The 23,047-nt window shown below is 40.8% G+C and overlaps 1 protein-coding gene across 7 annotated transcripts in view; it reads left to right on the top strand.

The window, feature by feature from the left end:
• The window catches only part of Adgrf5 (adhesion G protein-coupled receptor F5), a 90,714-nt gene extending 70,527 nt beyond the window's left edge, over positions 1–20,187 (top strand). For 4 of the 7 annotated variants that reach the window (XM_046456044.2, XM_046456045.2, XM_046456047.2 and 1 more), the window contains exons 11-22: positions 384–554; positions 2,503–2,622; positions 2,780–2,989; positions 4,922–5,134; positions 6,877–7,032; positions 9,065–9,273; positions 11,194–11,373; positions 13,134–14,528; positions 15,779–15,820; positions 15,909–15,968; positions 16,760–16,844; positions 18,686–20,187. In XM_046456044.2, coding sequence (XP_046312000.1) covers positions 384–554; positions 2,503–2,622; positions 2,780–2,989; positions 4,922–5,134; positions 6,877–7,032; positions 9,065–9,273; positions 11,194–11,373; positions 13,134–14,528; positions 15,779–15,820; positions 15,909–15,968; positions 16,760–16,844; positions 18,686–18,765 — 2,921 coding nt within the window. In that variant the 3' untranslated portion in view covers positions 18,766–20,187. Of the gene's footprint in view, positions 1–383; positions 555–2,502; positions 2,623–2,779; positions 2,990–4,921; positions 5,135–6,876; positions 7,033–9,064; positions 9,274–11,193; positions 11,374–13,133; positions 14,529–15,778; positions 15,821–15,908; positions 15,969–16,759; positions 16,845–17,972; positions 18,040–18,685 lie in introns of all 7 variants that reach the window. The other 3 variants (XM_046456050.2, XM_046456049.2, XM_058583047.1) reach the window with 2 other exon arrangements.
• The last annotated feature ends 2,860 nt before the right edge of the window (positions 20,188–23,047 follow it).

The raw sequence follows: 23,047 nt of genomic DNA, 5'->3' as shown, positions 1-23,047 counted from the left end.
GCACTTACTAAGTGTGTTTGTGTGTGTGTATGTGTGAGTGTGTATGTGTATGTGTGTGTGTGTGTATGAATAGTCTCATTGAACATTCTTACAGTCTCAGGAAGTAGCTGCTGCTATTACTTACCTCCATTTAGCATCTGAAAAAATTGGGATGTAGTGCAAATTATGTGACTTTCTCCACAACACCTGCAAGTAAGTGATGGAGTTGGATGCCAGGTAACCTGGATCCAGAGTCTGCAGACCCAACCATTAAACTGTCTCCCCTCTTCATTCTAAAAGAACATCTAATTTAAATAGTAACCTTTTCTTTGATTTGACTCTTTGATACTAAATTAAAAAGTCAACCAGTCATGACAGCAAAAGAATTGTGTATGTCATTGCAGGAAACACAGAAACAAACCTAGATTCTAAATGCAGCAGATTCACCCTCAAGGCTAATGGAACCCAGTGCCCAAGTGGGTCATCTGGAACAACAGTCATCTACACTTGTGAGTTCATCGGCGTACATGGAGCCAGAGGCAGTAAGAATATAGACGTGACATTCACCTCTGTGGGTAAGAACTCTCTCAGATTTTTTTAGCCATAACTCCATTACACTTGCCAATCACCTAGGAATATCCATGGGCAAAAGAAAGTAGGGTTTTCCCTACAGTGGGATTGTGATGGGAGTAAATCAAACAATGGGAGGTAGAAGAGGTTTCCCTCTCTGCCATTGAAATTGAGGTGGCATCTTTTTAAAATTGGGAAGGGTAGGGATGGGAAAATGGCTATAGGGAAGGAAGTAGCTGCATTGTACTGAGAAGGCAGAAAATGGACTGGGAAGTAGTTTCGCCATCAGATTGGTCCTATTGTTATTGAATTCATAATAAGTGTACTCTGTCCCTGAGAGTTTTCCCCTCTTCCTCCCAACCCCCATTCTTCCTTCCTTGGAGCCACCAGCCTGGCTCTCCCTCTTCCCTCAGCTCCCTCCCCCATCTCCTCTGCTCCCTCCCCCATCTCCTCTCCTCTCTCACCCATTCTAGAAATCAAGCTACAGAAAGCTTTAATAATCCATTAGTCTGTCAATATTTTAAAGTGGGAATGAGTGATTTTTAATATCTCAATTCTGTTTTGTTAAAATGACACTTTCAAGTGTCATTTCTCCTCATATCATAAAGCAGTATAATTTTATCCATAACTGCAAAAATGTTTTTCCATCCGTTTTATGAAGATGGACCATTTAGATACATCATCAGACCCTTTTTGAAAAACTCAGAGAAAGGACTGCTGAACGTTATACCTGTGTTACTATATTTATGCTTTCTGCTACTGTAATTTAGCATTGGTACAAAGATCGCGATGAGGCTTATGTGGGCCCAAGTGATCAACACAACTCTTGAGTTAAAACTGGGAGTACATAACCACCTACACTCCAGAAAACTGCAAACTGTCCAAAATACCCACAAAATGCTCTGGGCAATAATATGTGCAGATAAACCTAATCCTTCTCCAAATTGTTCATTGTGATTTCACTCTTATTTGTAAAATTGGGGCAAGTCATGAGGATGTATTTAACCTTTGCTGAAAATCACTATTGTGGCAGTTGGATCTCATTTGAGAATCAAAAGAATTAGATTCATGGCTCCATGCCTTTTCTTTCCACTCTTAGATGCAGCTAAGCCTTAGAAAGTCACCTCTGGGTCCCTGAAGCCAGAGAACACAATGCCAGGGACCCAGTATGCCTTCCCTAAGCAACTCTGGTGCTGTATCTGAGCATTTAAACGCTATGGAAAGCCCAGATTTCTTTTTATTATGATTAAAAATAAGATTTTACATTGCTTGGAAAAGGAGGTCAGCATCATCGGCATGATGCTGTTCCCCTATGGAAGACTGAAGCCAATAACATTTTGAAGTGGCAATCATATAAATAAGATGCTCTAAGAGAATGGAAAGAGAAGCAGAGGCAGAGAGAGTAGGACTTTCACATAACTTTTGTGTTTGCAGTGGTCTCATGAACATTTCCTGTGAATAATTTCTCATGAATCAGTCTGAAGCTTTTCATATAGAGTAGTAAATATATAGTTAAGTTAATATAAGTATTTAATTTTAGTTAGATAATTATGCATAGCTAATGTTAAGGTGCCCGTATATCCCAGTTTGCCTGAGACAATCCAATTGTGATTATTTGGGCAATAAGTGCTATGATTCCCACACTGAAAATGTAGTTCCAGAATTCACTTTTGCCTATCAAGCCGTGGCTTTGTATTGATCCAGAACTGGATGCTAGAAGCAAAAGGCCCGCCCTTGAGGGTTCGCACGTCTACAAAGGAGAGATCTAGAAAGACAGAAGTTAAGATTCAACATGATCTTACTTTTTAAAGTATATTTAAAGAGTAGAAAATGAAGTCATTACAAGAACCCAGCCATTTCTTGTCCCTCAAGGTGTCTCAGAGGAGGTTGGAGGGGAGCTTGGGTTACTTCAACACCCCTAAGTTTGCAACCTTTTGCCCTGCTGATCATCAGGAGATAATTCCAGCCACAAAAGGGAAGTGCACGAGTTCCTAAGGCATGTGATGGAAGTGAGTACAGTTCAGAGCACCACCGGGAACAGCCTAGAAACAAGTAAAGCCCAGGAACAGCAAGGTACAGATTCGTGCTGACCCCAATAGAGTCAGGAGGGGCCCTGATTGCTGTCTCTGTCTTGAATTTTGCTTGTGTCTTGATGTCACCAGAAAGACTAAACACTGGACTTGTCGTTTGGTTTTTTTTTTTTTTGTCTTTTCTATTTGTATTCTTTCAGCCAACCTGACCATAACCCCGGACCTAATTTCTGTTTCTGAGGGACAAAGCTTTTCCATAAAATGCACCAGCGATGTGAGTAACTACGATGAGGTATATTGGAACACTTCTGCTGGAATCAAAATATATGAAAGGTTTTATACCACGAGGAGGTATCTTAATGGAGCAGAGTCAGTGCTGACGGTGAAGACCTCGACCAGGGAGTGGAACGGTGAGTGAAAGGCCAGTGGATGGGTGGTGCCATCTGGTCCCCAGGGAACACTCCATGATAGTATCCACCCAGGCTCTGCCCTAGGACATGCCCACATCACATTAAAATAGGGACAGTCCCCTGGGGGATGATGTCATCACTCCATCATCCACACTGTAGAAAGTGAGGCCCAGAGAAGAGAATAAACATGCTTCAGCCAACACAACTTCAGTTGAAGAAGGTTCCATGGTTGAAAGTAGTGTCTGATTCTAGAGTCTGCTATTCTGTTAGAGGATTGTTTTTAAAAATGCTTTTCAAGACTTTTGGGAGTATTTTCCCCAACTGTATTATAAAAAAATAGAGGTAGCCAGGTCTGGGTGTGCACACCTGTAATCCCAGTGGCTTGGTAGGCTAAGGTAGGAGGATTGAAAGTTTGAGGCCAGCCTCAGCAACTCAGCAAGGTCTAAGCAACTTAGTGAGACCCTGTCTCAAAATAAAAAATAAAAAGGGCTGGGAATGTTTATCAGTGGATAAGGGTCCCTGAGTTCAATCCCTAGTACAAAAAAAAAAAAAAAAAAAAAAAAAAGGTAAAAGTTTTATATATCTGGTTCTGAAGAAAGAAGCACTTTTATTTACCTCTACACATTGTTCATGTTAGGAGGAAACACAAATCTTGGGGAGCAAAATGAATTTGGTAGACAGAACTATCACAGAAAGAGGAAACATTTATTGAGCCCTTACTGTGTGATGGGCTTTATGTGATGAATAAATGTATTAATTTATTTAAAACAATGAACCTTAGAGACAGTATTATTATTATCCCCATTTGACAGATGAGGTAACCAAGGCCCAGAGAGATTAAATAAATTATCCAAGTATATTCATCTGGTAGGCAGAGCCAGGATGCTAATCTGGCTCCAGTGAGCAACTCTCAACCACTCATTCTGAAGCCTTTTGTTAACTATAGGATTAATCAGTCCAGATTCTGTGAGTCCCATACCTTTATATTTTTTTTATGTAAGGCCTAGACGACGCTGCCAAAATAGCTATTTATTTGGGGCTCTGGACTTGCTAACACATGGTCAGGAAATGGTAGTATCTTTCTCCCATGCTGACTTCAAATCTGCTGTGTCCAGTTGCTCTTTCCTACTGCTGGGCGATAACTGTAGCTTTTCCCATCACATTAAACTATTAAGCAGTTCCATCCCTGGGTACTGAAGAATCTGTTTTGGTCTGAATCTACAATACTTTACTTTTATTTCAGTCTTAAGTCCCCCCTTCCTCCCAACAGGAATTGAAAGTGTTTCTTTTCTCTCTTGCTTCTTCTTTTTTCTCTGGTGCCTGCTAACTCCTGGCTTCTCCAGAGCTGGGGCTAAGAGAAAGAATATAAGAAAAATGGAAGAGTATAATTTACCTGTAGGTACCTTAAAATCTTGCTATATTTTCTCCAGGGCAGCTTGCTCAAGTGATTTTTCTTCTGATGCTGTGGTGCTCTGGAACCTGAGGGTCCTGCCCACTTAGAGATGGGGAAGGGGTCATCAAATAACATCATGCTCCATTGGATCAACAACATTTAAACAAACAAACAAACAAACAAACAAACTTCATCCTTGAACACACCAAAATCCCTATTTATTTTCTGGGTTGATGTAAGAACCTTGGAACAGAAATTGGGAATTTGGTTTGAAACTTCATCATCCCTAACCTTGAATAAGCTGCTTAATTTTATTTGAAACTAAATGCATATTTAGGGGGTCATTGGTTAATCTTTCAAATATATGGGGAATATAGGAGAAGGGTTGGTCAAGAATTTTGTCCTTCAGTATCCAGGAAGGTATAGTGTGGCCTTACCTAGGTTCGAGAGGAAAAGCTTAAACTCTCCTTCACCTTTCTAGCAAATGCCTTTAGGAGTGATTATTTCACTCCATCTCATTTTTGCTTCTTTCCACTCAGGAACCTATCACTGCATATTTAGATACAAGAACTCATACAGTGTTGCAACCAAAGATGTCACTGTTCACCCGCTGCCTCTAGAGGCCAACATCATGATTGATCCTTTGGAAGCTAGTTTCTTATGTGGAGACTCCCATTCCTTCAAGTGCTGCATTGAGGAGGATATTGACTACAAAGTCACATTCCAGATTGATTCCTTGTCCTTTCCAGCAGGTAAGATGCAGAGTGCTGAACTGATAGGACATATTATATCATATATGTGGAGTCAAAATTCTACTCTTAAGCAGGGATCAAGAAACCGTCAGAAATACAGTGTAACAGAGTAGAATTCCAAAGACATTACTTTCTGTTTGACAATGTGCCTGGTGACTTACCAGTTTGCAGCAAAATCTTTGGAGTTGCGAGGGTGGAGTACATTCTTTTTGGTGGGAACTGTTGAAGACAGTGTTAAGATAACCTTCATTGGATTTAAACTCCTCCTAGGTGGCAGACTAAATATTCTGATAATGCTTCCTGATATGCTGTAAAATAACTTGCTATAAAAGTGACACAGCAATCCTTTTAAATACACAATTGAGCATGCCAGAAAGTAAAAGAAATAACCAAGAACTTAAAACATGGAAGAAAAGAAAATAGAAATGATGTTTTTATTTCATGCTAGAGCTTAACTGCTGGCATTTGCCAGAATTAGAAACCTAGACCCTTGGATTAAAGGCTTCCAAGGGCATAAAAAACATACCATGCTCCCTAAGCAGTAACTGAGGCTCCCCAACCCACCAGCACAATGTCAAATGGTAATATGCTTAGTAATAGAATAGGCCAGAAAACCAAAATTCATCTGCCTGAGTTAAGAGTTGGGCCTAATTTCTGGGTGGGCAACAAGTTTCCCCTGAGAATTATAAGAGTTTTGTCCTCACCCAACGTTGGACTTTGAATTTATAATGTTTGTGGTTCAGGATCACTAAGATGAAGCATAATTAACTTAACGTGGTCCATTGATTTGCACCCTAAACCATAAGGCAATTAAAAACAACAATAATGTAATTCCTCCCTGGTAGAATATATCCTCAATTCAAATTCCTCAGGATTTCCAGAGATTAAGTTCAACTAAACATGAGCTTACAACCTCAAATCTCAAAATACAGATACCTTCCTGAAGGTTTTATAAACTCATTCTTTCATAACTATTCTTGGGAATTTGCACTTTGTAAGGTACCATAACAAACAAACAAAAGGAGACTAAATAATTTAGGCACATATTTTGATATCTAGAAAGGCCTGTGCCATAAAAGGGAATGCATATAACATTAAATATATAAAATAAGTTACATAGATTGGAGAAAAAAATAAAAATTTTGAAATGCCAGCCTCCAAAAAGATTGGATTATCGTAAAAAGACTGTATGTAGAAACATTTAGCACAAACCTGCATATTGAAACCTTCAAATGTTTTCAGCACTCTGTGATCAATATGCATATGTGTGTGTGTGTGTGAGAGAGAGAGAGAGCTAAGTACTGGGAGATCCAAAGATAAATAAGACCAAGGGTCTTCTCTATAAAATATATGAGTTATGGAAAAGAAAGATCCACAAAGAGCTGATTAAAACACTACATCGTAAATACAGAATAGGAAAAATGCACAGAGCATGATGGTAGGTAGTAGAAAGATTAGAGGGATGCTGAAAAAGCATGATTGTGACCATCAAAAACATATGGGCACAGATTTGGATTTATGAATGGCAGAAGCAAACTTCTGGTTGGCACATATGCAAATGCAGGCTTACTTCTGGGAAACAGAGATCATCTTTATGGAAATATGTAAAAATGCATTAAAAATGAATGTTACACACTCTGGAGAAATATTTGACAGGTTTCTTCACATTGAATCACCTTGATAATATGTATGTTTTGGATGCTCATGTTGTGACTTCATGCTCTCAATCATTCTATCTCTAGCAAAAGAAGTTAATGGGAAACAAGTGTGCTACAAATACAGTTTCAACACAAGCTCAGTTTCCTTGTGTTCAAGAAATGTTGATGTGTTTTGTCACTTTACCAATGCTGCTAATAATTCAGTCCAGAGCCCATCCATGAAGCTCTCTCTGGTTCCTGGTAAGTGCCTTTCACATTACTTTAAAATGTTAGAGTCAAGAGCAGGGACTCATTTATTCATTCGCTTCCTCATTCATACATTCAGTAAATATATGTCAAACACTTTTCTTGTGGCAAGCTGTGGGCTAACCATGGTATATTTGAAGAGAAATAAGTCATGTTTTCTGGCCTCAGGCCTAGGGGAAAGCTAGACAGATACAGTAAAAAATGTCACATACATTGGGTATGTGCAAATCTAAGCCTATTGTGAGTGGTCAGAAGGGTCACCTGGTTTAACTCTGCTGCTGGCAGGTGGGGAGAAAGTGATCAGGAAAGCCTCTCAGATGAAATCACTCTTCAGCTGAGCATGGGAGGCCACCAGGTAGTTCACTGGTCAGATAAGAGTGGGCAGAATCTGTGTGCGCTTGAGATTCCTTTGAGCTTTCATCAAAGGGAGTGTGACACAGCCACATGGGAAGAATTAATGTAAAGAACAGGCAACTGCCTTTCCCATCCATTGTCAGCACTGTCAATATGCCTCTGCAAAATATCTTTGAGTTACAAAGTGATGATCTGTGGAGGCATTTCTATAATAGCCCATGCTGAAAGCTCACCCTCAGTCAACAGAGAGGCAAGGAGATCTGTGATAATCCTGGGCAGCTCCTCTATATATCCCCCTGCCTCATAATTCTTCCCAGTAGCAGGACCCCTGATGTACAAAGGACACAAGGTTCTATCACTAAGTTTGTTTGAGTTGACAGAATGATTTGTGATCATTCTCAGTTGTATTATTGGTCACTGGGCCCTGGACAACCATATAGGGAAGCAAATTAGCATTTCATGTTCCTCTGAGTCACTGTCAACTGACCCTCAAAGCACAGTCCCTTTTCATTGTCTCCCCATCACAACCAACGTGTTTTATCTACTTATCTTTGTTCTCTTTCTTCATACCAAATTGATTTCCACTTCTTTTTTTTTTTCCTGGAATAGATAATTACTTATTTATTTCAAGATTTTATACAATGGGTGAGATTTCAATATTCATTAACTAAACAAAAACTGTGGACAAGGGAGGATTCTACTCATCAGAGTCAAGATCCCTTAGAAATTAAGAAATTCTGCAACAAATGTCATTTTCTCATTATTTTCTCCTCATGAGCGGAGTTGAAATAGAGTCACCTTTAAGGGAAACTAGAAGGAACAAATGCTTATTAAACCCATTGCTTAGAATATTCAGGTCATGGATGCCTGGAATTCCTACTGTTAATTACATTTTAGCGGGGGCGGGGGGGGGGCGCACTGCTGAGGATTGAACTCAAGGGCACTCAACCACTGACCCACATCCTCAGCCCTATTTTGTATTTTCTTTAGAGACAAGATCTCACTGAGTTGCTTAGTACCTTGCTTTTGCTGAAGCTTTCTTTGAACTCTCAATCCTCCTGCCTCAGCCTCCCAAACCACTGGGATTATAGGCATGCACCATTGCACCCAGCTGTTAATTACATTTTTGAACTACAGTGGTGCTTCTCAACCTTGGCTGCCACTGACCAGGGAAGCATAAAGCACTGCTGAAACTGGACTTTCTGCCTAGAAATTCTGGTGGACTTGAGCCTGAACACCAGCAATATCCAAAGCTCCCAAGTGATTCTAACATGCCAACATTGATAATCCCTATATTAAGGCATTACATCCTTAAGATTCCTGGTAAAGGGGGCACCTCTCATTGGGAGAAGAGCCCATTTTCCATGGTTTAGATTTTCCCAACAGCAAAGAGAAGCTGGCTGGGAATGGGAGGTGTGGGTGAAGCATAGAGATAATCAGTTCTGTTAGGAAATGCAATCTTAGGTTACAAAAGACAGATTTGTATGGGAAGCAGAGAGGGGCTTTGGACAATCAAGAACAAAATTAAGAAACTGAGTAAACTCTGAAAAAGTCACTGTAAGTAAAGAGAGATGTGACTTCAAACATCACAATTCTATCAGCTGGACCCTATTTCCACTGTTTTTCTCTTCTTCTTTCAATTGTTCCTTTTATTCCTGTGTTTCCAATGCAGAGAAGAATATCACATGCCAGGATCCCACAATAGGTGTAGGGCATCCAGGAAAGGTCATCCAGAAGCTATGCCAGTTCTCCAACGTTCCCAGCAGCCCTGACCGTACCATTGGAGGGACCATCACTTACATCTGTGCAGGCTCGAGGTGGAAGGTGAAGAGAAAAGACTGCATCTCTGCCCCAATAAATAGCCTGCTCCAGTTGGCCAAGGTGAGCTTCAAACCCTTGACTCTGAGCTCTTGCTAGGGACATCTGTCTGGCTCATCAGATTTCTCAGCTCTCAGGAAAATGGCCTTGGGATGTTTTTGTGTTGCTCCAAAAGCTACTTTCATTTGTCTACTCTCAAAGAAGATGTAACCCTAGAGATGCTTTGAAATGTTTAAATTCAAATACGAAGGCAAAAATTGTGTGTGCTGCACTAGAACCAGCCAGATAAACTTAACGGTGACTTCTCAGGACCTTGTGCCCAATATCTGCAAGAGGTGCTGGTATTATACTCTATTTTATTTCATTTGAATAATTTGGAAATCTAATAGCTATAGTCTTTTCAGAAAAAAGGAGTAATGTAAAAAATAAGATTTAATAAAATGTAGTTGGGATTTATGCTTTTGCTGGTCTGAGCTTTCCTCAATCCTTAGAAGTTCTTATACAGCTGAAAGGACCAATCCACCTCTCTTAACATGAACAAAGACTACTGCTATGTAACTAGAGGAAATTCTCTTCATCTTCTCAAATAAATAAATAAATAAATAAATGTTGCTCCCATCTCTAGTCTGTTGTAAGTTAGAGACTCCTAAAAACTCCACGAAGTACAGCAAATAAATACCTGAGCTATAACTAGTGGATTATAGTGAATGGTGACATCTTTTGAACAACAAGTTCAAATCTTATGGAGAAAGAGGGAGAATACTGATTTGTGTTTTATTAAATTATCATCCTTCTTACCTCTTATACCAAAATGATTAAAATACCTACTATGTTCAAAGTGTTATTATAGGTGCTATCAAGATAGAGAGGTCAAGTTAGAACTTGGCCTCCCATTTGATAAAGAGTATAATGCATTTGAGTAATTATATACATGGTAATTTTCAGCAAAATAAATCAAGGAGTTATGCTTGAAAAATGTAGCATTTGTGTTGGGCCTTGATGGATAAAGCCTGAGAGATATAATTTATTGTAATCAAGAAAGATAGAACTTATAATTTGAACTCAATTATCCTAGTTCAAATTCTCTGTATATTTTCAACGGAAAAGGGCCATACTGATCTATCATGCTCCACCTAATTTATTCATTAAGCATATAAATTATATGTCAAGATATACAACTTGTGCTACGTTAGGAATTATGGAATAATAGAAGAATAGAATAGGAATATAACATATGGCCCATGCTGTTAAAGATATTATAATTTAATTGAAGAGGTATTAGAATTGAAACACAAGATAGGAGAAGAGATGTCACAGGTGTAAGGCAGGTGAAATAAAAAATATGTATTCATAGGAAGGCACACTCATCAAAGTCTTCTTAGAAAACATAAGTAGGAGCTTGAGTTAAAAATCTGAATTGTGATCATTACAGATATGTGACATAATCTGAGAATCCTTCCACTGGGAGAACAGATAGAAACAGAACTGCTCCAAGAAAACAGGAATGGGCAGTCACCTTAATGGTCAGCAGAGCAGGTGATGCAGAGAAAAATAAAAGCTGGCAAATGCTCGTCTATGAAGATATCCAAGTGATAATTTTATTCCCTATTAGTTTTCTAGCAATCAAGTCTCTCTTTTGTTCATCACTAGTTTTTAGCTTGACACATGTTTTAATTTTCCCTTTCTGTGTGTGAGGTGTAAAGTCTTAGTCCATTCTAAAGAGTACACACAGAGAGTTTAAGAAGTAAAGCATCCCTAAAATAAGTATTTAAGTTAAATAAGTAAGATAAGATTAAATTATTGTTGTCAGAGATGAAATAAATAAGAAGTACTAAAATAAGGATATCTTATGGGACATACTTACACTTCTGGGTGTGGAGAAAAACAAAAATAAAAAACTATAGCTTTGGGAGATTTTGCCATGAATGATCAGTGGGATCTCATTAACAGGTTTATTATTGGTTTTGGCTTTTGTTTTACTAGGCTTTGATCAAGAGCCCCTCTCAGGATGAAAAGCTCCCTGCCTACCTAAAGGATCTTTCTACTAGCACAGGCAAGGAGGAACAGGAAATCAGCTCATCACCAGGGAGCCTGGGAGCCATTATTAACATCCTTGATTTGCTTTCAACAGTTCCAACCCAAGTGAATCCAGAGATGATGAAGGTAAGATTGTCTATCTTGCATATCTTTGGAGTTTTAACCTTCTTACCCCTCAGGACTCTGTTTAGGAAATGAAATTTCTCCCCAGTGCAGCTTCTTCTCTGTCTCTTCCAGAGAAATGACTTGAATATTAGAGTTGCATGACATGCTCTGCCAGCCATGGCTTTTAAGAATCACAGAGTATTTCTGGTATTCATTTGGAGGCCTTAAGAAGATTTACTTATGAATCTCTGTTCTGGTTTCTTTACTCATATAGTATGAATTCTTATCTGCTTTCCAGGAAAATTAGGAGTTAAAGGTTTTCAGAATATGTACAAGGAAGGATTCAGAGGTCTAGCATTAACCATGAACTTTGAAACAATCCAAATATGGGGAGAAAAGAGAGTTCACTCACAAGAGTTCAAATGAAGAGACTTTAATGAAGAAACACAGCAATAAGCCAAAGTAAATTCAATCAACTTATCCGTCAATCAACCAATCAGTCAATAGGTGGTGAGGCATTCAGAGACCAGCAACATTTATAAAACATTTATACTCCCATGGAAAGAAGAGAAAGTAGAGAGGAGAGACCTCTTAGCAGGACCTAAAGTCCTGGAAGGCCATAGCTATTACCAAAGATGTGCTGAGTAGCAACGGTGTTGGAGGGTAAATGGGGGAATAAAAAATTTCTCCTTCTCTCTTCCCCCATCTGCCCATCACCTGCCAATGCCTCTTAATGGCCAAACCAACAAAAGGCCAACTTCCAAGAAACTAGGTAACAAGGTCCAAGTTATATAAATTTTCTGGGGCTACTGTAATAAATTACCACAAACTGAGTAGCTTACAATGACAAAAATGTATTCTGTCACAGTTCTGGAAGCTAGAAGTCTGAGATCAAAATGTCCCCAAGGCCAGGCTCCCTCCATGGGTCTGGAATAGAACCTCCCTTGCCTCCTCCAGCTTCTGGTTTTTTTTTTTTTTTTTTTGGCTCACATGTGTCTCAGTCTGCTTCATGTGCCTTCCCCCCTTCTCCATTAGTCTACTTCCTTTCTGTCTCTTGGCATTGGAGTCAGGCCCACTCAGGAAATGTGGGATGGATATTCACTTAATTACATCTACAAAGACTATTTGCCCTAATTTGCCCAAATAAGAGCAAATAATCCTTAGCCCTTCACAGTGTTTAGGTATTATAGTATTTTTGGAGGCCACTCTTCACCCCACTATGGGGCTCAGACTTCCAGAGGACAGATGAGGCAAGAGAGGAAGAGAAATTACTTTTTTTTTTTTTTTAGGGGAGAATGGATGAAAAATGCCAAGCCCAAGTTTATGAGAGAAAAACCAAATTGTTTACAGAAAACAAAGATGCTTTTGACGACACCCTCAGAGCTCATTTGATGCTTAGGGTTTGGGGGGTCCTCAGATACTTTCTTTTGCTGGGGACATGCCACCCACCAAAATATCTTTACAGGCTTCAGATAATATAAAACCAAACCAAACAATAAATACCTCTGTCAGTCTGCTGAATGGGCCTTTGTAAGTGGTGGGAAGGTGGCTTTCACAGTCACTATATCTAAATGGTTGGCAAAGTCCCACAGTCTCCTAACCACCTCACCTCTGTCATCAGAAGGCAGGTCGCTGATCCTCTCTGCCTGCAATGTCTCATTTTTCTCTTCTCTTTCTCTCTTATTTGTACCCACTCAACCAATTTCCAGGGAGATGTCATGTTTGTAACTTTCATGTTTATAAGAATTTCCTTGGTTTGACTCCACATGTGTCCCTTACAGGATGTGCTGTCTACTGTGAACATCATCCTCAGTAAGTCTGTCTTGAGCACCTGGAAGGTTTTACAGCAGCAGAAGACCAACCAGAGCTCCCAGCTACTGTACTCAGTGGAAAGGTTTTCCCAAGCCTTACAATCTGGAGATAACACCCCATCGTTCCTCTCCCACCCCAATGTGCAGATGAAGAGCATGGTGATAAAATCTGGCCAGACGAATATCTACCAACAGAATTTTATTTTTGCAGACTCTGACCTCTGGGGCAACGTGGCCATTGATAAGTGCCAGCTGGGACACTTGCAGCCGGATTCATCTATTGTCACGGTGGCTTTCCCAACACTCCATGCTATCCTTGCTCAGGATATTCAGAAAAAAAATTTTGCAAACAGCTTGGTGATGACAACCACCCTCAGCCACAATCTAACCAAGCCATTCAGGATTTCCATGACTTTTAAAAGCAACCATCACTCAGGAGGGAGTCCCCAGTGTGTCTTCTGGAACTTCAGTCTCGCCAACTCCACTGGCGGGTGGGATAGCAGTGGGTGCCGGGTGAAAGAAGTCAAAGGGGACAGTGTGTCCTGTACCTGTGACCACCTGACATCATTCTCCATCCTCATGTCCCCTGACTCCCCAGACCCTGGTTCTCTCCTGAAAATACTACTAGATATCATCTCTTACATTGGGCTGGGCTTTTCCATCTTGAGCTTAGCGGCCTGTCTGGTTGTGGAAGCTATGGTGTGGAAATCGGTGACCAAGAACCGGACTTCCTACATGCGCCACACCTGCATAGTGAACATCGCCACCTCCCTACTCATTGCTGACACCTGGTTTATTGTGGCTGCTGCCATCCACGACCATCACTACCCACTCAGCGAGACGGCCTGTGTGGCTGCCACCTTCTTTATCCACTTCTTCTACCTCAGCGTCTTCTTCTGGATGCTGACACTAGGTCTCATGCTCTTCTATCGCCTGGTTTTCATTCTGCATGATGCCAGCAAGTCCGTTCAGAAGGCTATTGCCTTTTCTCTAGGCTATGGCTGCCCCCTGGTCATCTCAGTCATCACCGTGGGGGCTACCCAGCCGCAGGAAGTCTATACGAGGAAGAATGCCTGTTGGCTCAACTGGGACGACACCAAGGCCCTGCTGGCCTTTGTAATCCCAGCACTGATCATTGTGGTGGTGAACGTGACCATCACAGTTGTGGTCATCACCAAGATCCTGAGGCCTTCCATTGGAGACAAGCCAAGCAAACAGGAGAGGAGCAGCCTGTTCCAGATCAGCAAGAGCATTGGTGTCCTCACGCCACTCTTAGGGCTCACTTGGGGTTTTGGTCTTGCCACTGTGTTCCAGGGGAGCAATGCCGTCTTCCATATCATATTTACCCTCCTCAATGCCTTCCAGGTAAGTTCTGCTGTGCAGGGCTCTCGGGAAATTTCTGTTCCTGTGGGACAAACTAATGATAGAAACATAAGCAGGAGTAGGAATGGGGAAGGATTTTAATGCAGAGAAATGCTTAGCCCTAAGTAGCAGTAATATAAAAACTCAATGAGATAGAAAAGGACACCTTCCTTTGCTCCCATGGAACCTTGTACCTCTTATCACCTGCATCATAACTTGGTTGCATGTGCCAGTCTCTTCCAAATGCCCTGATAATGCAAGCAGGAGGGAAGTCACTTCCATAAACTGGATGTTGCTATTTGTCCAAGATTACTTTGGTGCAGTCTATTATCTCTTAAGTGAAAATAATTAAGCCAAGTCATGTCTCCAGTTAGTCTCTGGAAACATCAGTGAGCTCTGTGCACATCTTCCTTGTTCATCACCAAATTCCTTGTACCTAATAAAGAACTTGGCCCACAGTAGGCTCTCAAAAGCCATTTGAATGAAATCAGTGCTACGTATCACATAATTTCTCTGAAAATATTTTGTTGAAGAATGAGGCAATGAATGCCCTAGGCGTGCTACACAATCTGCTTGATTATATTAAAATGGAAAGACATTTCCACTCTCCTGTAGCACCTATTAGTAACAGTGTGTTAGAAGAGCTCCGAAAGAAGTATAAACAAGCCCCTTTGGTGCATGGGGAAGGGAGGGATTAATTCTGCTTCTCCCAATAAGTGGGGTGCGGGGGGTTAAAGATAAGGAAATACCTGCCCAAAGGATGCAGGTCCCTAAGAGCTGGTGAGGGGAAGAGGTGAAGTTGAGAGGTTGCTCCCAGATGCCTGTGACATGACCATAGGAACCTAACTTCTGCTCCTGCGCCTGTGGCTCTGAGTCATAGGTTCTTATCCAGTGACCTTCAAGGTATCCCTCTGTTAGAAGAAGCTAATGATCTTTCCTCATGCCCCAGATTATCATCACAGCCCGGAAGGTTAGGTGAGTAATATAGACACAGGGCTTTATTTAATAGCATAACTAGCAGGATATTTAGTTCACAATTACAGAAAATAGAAAATATTCTCCCAGTATCACAACATGAAGGGTACCTTAGTGTGCACCAATAAAATCCCTTTTAACATTGTCATGTCCTAGATTAATTCTACAAACACAGATGGGGAAAGAAGTACCGCAGTTAGCACTAGGTTAATACAACTTCTTGTTTCACTGGACAATAGAATATGATTAAAATTTACTTCTCTTAATTCTTTCCCCAGGGATTATTCATTTTACTCTTTGGATGCCTCTGGGATCAAAAGGTAGGATCAATGACAGTTTTCACCTCATAGAGAAGTCTAAAGTACTGGTGGCATGTTGAGCTGACTGGGCTTCTTTTCAACAATGCAGGTACAGGAATCTTTGCTGAACAAGTTTTCATTGTCAAGGTGGTCTTCTCAGCACTCAAAGGTAAGCCCTCACCCTGGAGACTTTCCACTCTGTATCCTCACGTACTCCAACTGGTAAGGATGAAGTGGAGAGTACAGAATCTCTACCTTGCAATTTTGGTCAATGGAGCTAAATGCAAACCCCTTTGCCTCCATAACTAGTTGCTTTTGCATTTCACCACATTCTGCCTATCGAACACAGCCATGCCACTACCACAAAGATGCTTCTTCGCATCTTTAAGTCAGCGTTTAATGACAGATGAGATAAACTTAAGATCAAAATCAAACTTTCAATGCAAAGCAATTTTCTAGGGGGAATTCAAAGCATTAGAGAAAACAATTTGAGGAATAATAATGGACAGAATTTTCTATAGTTCATTTTGAAATATTAGTGTTATCCTTGAATACATTTGACTACATGTACTTATCAGAAGATAGAAAATCCTACCAAACAACAAAACATTTTTTAGGTGGGGTATAGTCTGGTGGTAGAGTGCATATTTAGTAGGCAGGAGGGCCTAGATTTGATCACCAGCAGAAAAAGAAAGAGAGAGAGAGAGAGAGAGAAAAGAGGGAGGAAGGAAGGGAGTGAAGGAAGGAAGGAAAGGAAGGATGGAGGAAGAATATGATTCAAATCATCTGTATTTTTTTAATACTGATGATAAAATTCCATTGTTTCCATGTGGTCCAAGGAGGTGGAACTAAAAATGCAGGAAATTGAACAGCTATGGGGTAGCAAAGCAGTCCCCCAAGAGGTCAAGTAGTCCTGGTCTAATAAATTTGCTTTGTGATTGTCTTTTTCTTCTCTCGTAGTCAACATCCATAGGTTCATCTACACCTGTGTTTTCTATGAGTTCTCCAATATCAAGAAGATTTAACAACCTTTTTGGTAAAACAGGTACGTAGTGACTTCTGGGTGTTCCCTGGTTGACCAGAAAAAATTTGCTCTGATGGGGAACCCCCTATTATTCCACCCTACACTTCATGACATTACCTGAAGTAACCTCATCTAAGATAGAAGTTAAATGTAGCAACTTGCTTACATTTTCACCAGTCATGAGGAGGTTGGTACAAAGAGCAACTCTCTTTAATAATAATAACAAATAATAACTCATGAAGAATAATATTAAGAAAATCTTGACTAGGCTCAGAGGGCTGTCCAGCAAATCATTGGCACAAAGTGGGACCTGTAATTGGATGCTCTTGTCAAAGTAGATAGTCCTGGTCTTGTGCTGTGGTGCAGCAAAGATTATACTTGCAAAATCTGACTATAGGATTCCATTCTAGGGTTTGTTTTTCCCCTTATAGAATATGCTTGTCTTATACATCGACACTTATGAAACTGTGCATATCTGTGAGGGACTATCTAAGTTAGCTATTCTATTAGAAATACAGTTAAAATTTCCATCTTGGAGGTATGAAATAAATAGTATTAAAGACTTGGAGCAATGGTCTCAGCTATTCTGGTCAATTAAATACCATGCCAATGTCCCCAACAGGAAAATAAGCACCAAAATTCCTGCCAGCTTTTTTGAACTGAATAGATCTTACCAATGCAGAGTTCACAAGTGTCTCAAGATTCCCAAACCAAGCTTTTCGTGTAAAAGTATATTTTGACTATGCCTATCATTGCCGAATCTCCAGAGGACTTAGTGTTTTCAGCTTCGATTTGATGAATTACTCATGAAACTGACAGACCTTTTCATTTTGAAAGGCACTAATTTGACCTGTTGGGAAATGATGGAGCTTTCAGGGAGTGTGTTAACCATTGGCATTAAAGAGAAAATAATGAAAACTCTATTAAATTATTCCATCCGGTCAGAATGTGATGCACTATGTAAGGCCAGTGAAATGGATTTTTTGTTTCTGAATCAGTCAGATAAACACTGGGTGTGGGCTCTGTTCTTGGAGAATGAGGCCTTGATATTCTGATCATTGCCACTGGATAGTCTCTCAAGGGTCATCAGCTCCACTTTGTCCCATTTGGAGGGTGCATAATCACTGTAACTTTGGTTTATGTTGTCAGCAGCCCCAAAGGTCCCCCCAGGCAAAGACGGAAACCTTGTTAGCAGTGGCAGTTCACGAAACTGATGGTAGGGTGGACACTCTGACCCTTCCTTTGCCCAACACACACTCCCCACTCTTCCTCAGCACGGTGCCCTCCATCTGCCCACTCGAGGCTGTGCCGCTGCTCCAGTGCTGCCCTCCCTGATGCTGGTTCTCGACACTTTTGTTGGCCCTGGTTTCTGTTTCTTCTGGGTCTTGCTTTTTCTTCCCTTATAATATCCCCTTTCTTTCCTTTTCCCTCCCTTTACAAACCTTCACCTTTAGCTCAGCCTCCTGGTTCCTTCCAAGAGCTTCCCCAAGTCACCATAATCAAGGGGACCAGGGAGGCTCCCTCATGCAAATGTCCCCAGGCCCGTGCATGTGGTGGCATGTGGAGAGGCTGCCCACGTTGAGATCTCCCTGTCCTCTCCTTTGTAGAAATCTGGCTGCTGGTGTGTTGTGAAGTAGTTAGTGCTTGTCGGCTGCCATGCATGCTTGAGAACGGCAGCTCTTCTGCGTGTGTTGATTGGTACTCCTGGGCTGGGGAGGAGGGCAGGCATGGGTTGGTTTCCAGGCATGGCTGAGCTTACCCAGCTCCTGGATTAGAGCTCCCCTCGGTCCATTAGGAGATGGTCACACCCCAGAGTTGATGAAGGCTTATCTTTGAGGCTGAGCAACAACTCTGTTTTCCAGGAACGTACAATGTCTCCACCCCAGAAACAACCAGCTCCTCCCTGGAAAACTCATCCAGTGCTTATTCATTGCTCAACTAAGAACAGAAAAATCCAACCCACACGACCTCTTGGAACTGGTGGACGTGATCTGAGCAAGAGACCCTTTTAAAGCTATGGGTGAAGTGTTCTCTCTGCAGGCTTCTGGGAGCAGATGCTGAAGAGTCTTTTCCACTAGAAAAGAACCTTTCTTTTGTAAAGACAGATAAAAGTAATGGTTATGTTTATTTTTGCTCCCCACCCCCATCCCTTGTGTGATGTCAGGTGTGTATAGTATTTAAGTGAAACTCAAATCCCTCAGGCCCAACTTCTTGTCTATATTGTAAAATAGAATTTTGTAGAGACATTTTCACTTTTTGCTATTGGCTACAAAGATAAGCTTTGACTGAAATAATAGGAAGGAAGCTAGTACCAAGGAAATACTTCATCAAATTCTAGGAAGGAAGGAAGGGAGGGAGGGGGGAAGGAAGGGAAGGAAGGAGGGAGGGAGAGAGGAAGGAAGGAGAAAGAAAAAGAAAAAAGAAGGAGAAGGGAAAAAAACAACATTAAGGACCATATTTTAAGATTTTCATAGTAATGATCTAATGTAATCACTCAGATATTTCAACACTGAGAGGTTAAAAAAAAGACTCAAAATGGACACTGAAAGTAAGACGAGGGGAATGAGCTTGATATCTTCCTGATATTTTCTTAGTTACGAAGTGGGGAAAAAGACAGTGGAAAAATAAGAAATCACATCATTGGGATGCTTTCAAGTGGATAATGATATTTACAAGCAATGCACCTAGGGGGACATGATTCTCCTAAAATAGACATGGGTGGATTCCTTTGTGTGTCAAGGTCAAACCTAAGGAATGAACATGCAGAGAAAGTATGACTGCAGGTCCTCGTCAGATCCAAGTAGATCCCACTGCTGACTAAAGTTTTAAGTTTATTGAAAAAAGTCTTTTGTTTCATTTTAGCATACATTTTAAAAACAAAAAAAAAACCTATATTTTTATACCCAACCATTGACAAATGTGACATATTGCACTGAAAATGGAGTCCAACTGTCTTATTTGTAACAGCTTTAAGCAGGTACTTCTTCTCTGTGCATTGTAGAATAGATTTTAATATTCTTCTGGCATTGTACATTACTATTATTGTTCTTACTAAGCATTTGATGGCCCTTGGTGTGCTGTATAATTTTTTGTGTAGTATTTCTTTCAGTTCCCAGACCAATATACATTAAGAGTTTTTTTTATGGTTCAGCTTGTACTTATTACAACCACTTGGAAAGCTTCCAGAGAAAAAATTTACAGAGGGCTATTTTGTGTTCTTAATGACACTTTACCTTGATGAGCAAATGGCAAAACTTTTTCCAAGGATTTGATTGTTCATGAATTATTTGTGTGTATGTTGTCTGTATGTGTGAATTTCATCAAAATACAAATATTTATTAAACTGTGTCCATATTAGAGTTCACCGTGGACTGTAGATATATTAGCCCAAATATTCCAGATCCAACTCTGATCCCAAAGGGAGTGGAAGAGGAACATGGGGCTACTCAGGACAGTGGGTAGTGAAATCTTCATAAGGACTGGGAACAGAAATGGGGCACTATTGTCAGGAAGATGGACCAAGAGAGCCTGAGAGTCAACAACCCCCACCACCACCTTTTTATTTTTAATAAGGCTTGAAAGAGTTTTACATTAATAGTTTCACCCTTTAAAATCTCTTCCTATTACTTTTAATTTTTGAATTCTACCTCTGCCTCTCTCTTATTCACAGAACAGAAGAATAGGGTCCTAAATAATGGTTAAAGTCAATGAACTCAATTTCTACATATTTACAAATGCCATAGACATCTTTTCCCATGTTTGCCCCAGAATTGTCACATCCCTGCCTTAACTGAATGGTATAGTATTTAAATTCCCTAAAGGAAATGGTTATTAGGTTAAAATGGTTATTAGAATGCAGGCCACATTCTCCAGGCAATGATCAGCCTTGGTGTAGAGCTCAGCACTGAGAAGACAGAAGCAAAGGTTCAGGTGCAGGGCCCATTGAATTAGAATTAGATGTATTGAGAAAGAACAGCCTCTATTGATTTGGTTCCTGAAGTTAATGTCAAGGAGAGTTGAGACCATCTAGAGTACAATGCTAGCTGGGCAAGTGTGGCATCAGGGGAACCACAGCCCTGGGAGGAGGCTGTGGCTGTCATGTTCAAAACAACAAGGGAACAAGAAACACTGAACTTCCATGGGCTTTGGTAGAGATCCCTTAGGAATCACTGTGCTTGACCTTGTGAAGGGAACCTCCATAATGGCAGGAACTTTCCATGGAATTCCCTCAGGTGTAGATCTGGCCCTCTGCCTACAGTCGTTAGCAGAGGCACGTTCTTTTGTTTCCAACACACCCATCCCTGCACACATGTGCCCACACATGCACCGGTATACACACACACACACACACTCACTTGCACTCACACACAGGCTGGCATGCACCTCTACCATTTGACCACAGCACTGGATCCAAGTTCCAGAAGAGCAGTGAGAATGAGGTACTGAAGAAACTTTTTCTGGTTTTCTGACCACTACAATACACATAGATCAACCCTAGCCTTTCCCAAGAATACCCTAAAATAAGCATAGAATTCAAAATCACAGAAGAAAACGGCCCATGGATCAGTGAATCTGATGAAAGCCAGAGCCTTCTTGGCCTTGAGGTTGCTTGGTTTCCAAGCAGAAAGGACAAGAGGCTAGTAGCAACAGAGAAAGAGGCACATAAATGCTGATATTGTCAATATTGATATTGGTGTCAGGTGAGCCGAGCCCTGTGGTCACCTTATAGAGTGCCCTGTGATTTCCTATTCCTGATATCTCTCAGTGTGTAAGTCAAATTCAAGGGCCAAAACTTTCTTGAATGAAGTTGTTTTAATCATTTTTGTTGTTGTTGCTTTAACCAAAAAACCTGAAAATAATTTTAAGGAGGAAAAGTTTATTTGGGGGTTCATAGATTCAGAGGTCTTAGTTCATAGATAGCAGGCTTTATTCCTTGAGGCTTGAGGAGAAGCAGAATGTCATGGTAGAATGGTGTGGCAGAAGAAAGCAGGTTGGGACGTGGCCACCAAAAAGCAGCGACAGAGACTCCACTCAACAGGAATAAAATATGTACCCCAAAGGCACAACCCCCAGGAGCCGCCTCCTCCAGCCACTCCCCACCTGCCTACAGTTACCACCCAGTTAATCCCTATTAGGGGATTCATGCACTGCTTAGGTTCAGATTCTTATAACCTAATCATCTCACTTCCAAACTTTCTTGCACTGTCTCCCACATGAGCTTTCGGGGGACACCTAACATCTAAACCATAACTGAAGTGAACTTCCATTAAGGCAGTTTCTTGCAAAGAGATCTGGGCTAACATTTTAGAGATTGTAAAGTCCAAGCATTCACCAATGAACAATTAATATAAACTACAGCCATGCTTCCTGGGAATGTTCTCAGTCCAGCATAAATAATTTCTCCAGTGAGTCACATGTCTGCCATCTTCCTTCCCATTTCCTATTGTTGATTTCAAGAAAGAGGTAAATAGATGTTCCATGGAGTTTTCGGCATGTAGGTTGCTAAGGCCAGAAATGAAGAAACACTGTGGGAAGTCTAATCCTTTTGTGTGGAGAACTTCAGAGAGGCCCCGTTGGCAGTTTTCAGAAGAAAAGTTACAAAGAGATGAGAAAAATTAGAGCAGCCAGCAAGGGCAGGTGGGAGGTGTGGGGAGTACCTCTCAGGTGAGTGGAGCAGAAGTCACATCATATAGGAAGACAAAGGGAAGTGTGGTTCTAGAGATGCCACGCAGGTGGAACGCATTTCATTTGTGGCATATAAGGATGATGTCAAATGGCGTCTCTGCATCCTGAAGATAAAGCCAGTGGTTCGGGCCATTAAAAGTCTGGTTCTCCGAATGTCCAGAATAAAGAAGGAGTTTAGGGTGGACATACCTATCTTATGTATTCTCTGAAACACAACATAAAGAGCATCTTACCTTTTCAAAGTTGTTGACTTTAAAGTCAGATGTCATAGGTTTCTAAAATTATGCATTGGGATTTTAAAATCATGTCTTAGAGGTATGCCAGCAAATGGCTGCTTCCTTTCTGTGTTTTTAACAATAAAATATCAAATGAGATCTCAAGCTTTCTTTGTACAAATAGGCTGCTTTTTTTTTTTGTACAGCTGCTGCTGCTGTTTCAGGCTTCCCCACATCAACCAGAATTTGATCCCATTCCTCAAATAGTAAATGATCTTGTCCATTTTCCAGGCTTGGGATGAGCTCAACTGGACAGCAGGGCTG

Source organism: Marmota monax, unplaced genomic scaffold, assembly GCF_021218885.2.
Source record: "Marmota monax isolate L192 unplaced genomic scaffold, Marmota_monax_Labrador192_F-V1.1 WCK01_AAM20220418_F8-fsc00281, whole genome shotgun sequence".
NCBI classification, from domain to species: domain Eukaryota; kingdom Metazoa; phylum Chordata; class Mammalia; order Rodentia; family Sciuridae; genus Marmota; species Marmota monax.
Note: the sequence above shows the minus strand (reverse complement) of the source record. Positions and strands in the feature narration are given on the sequence as shown.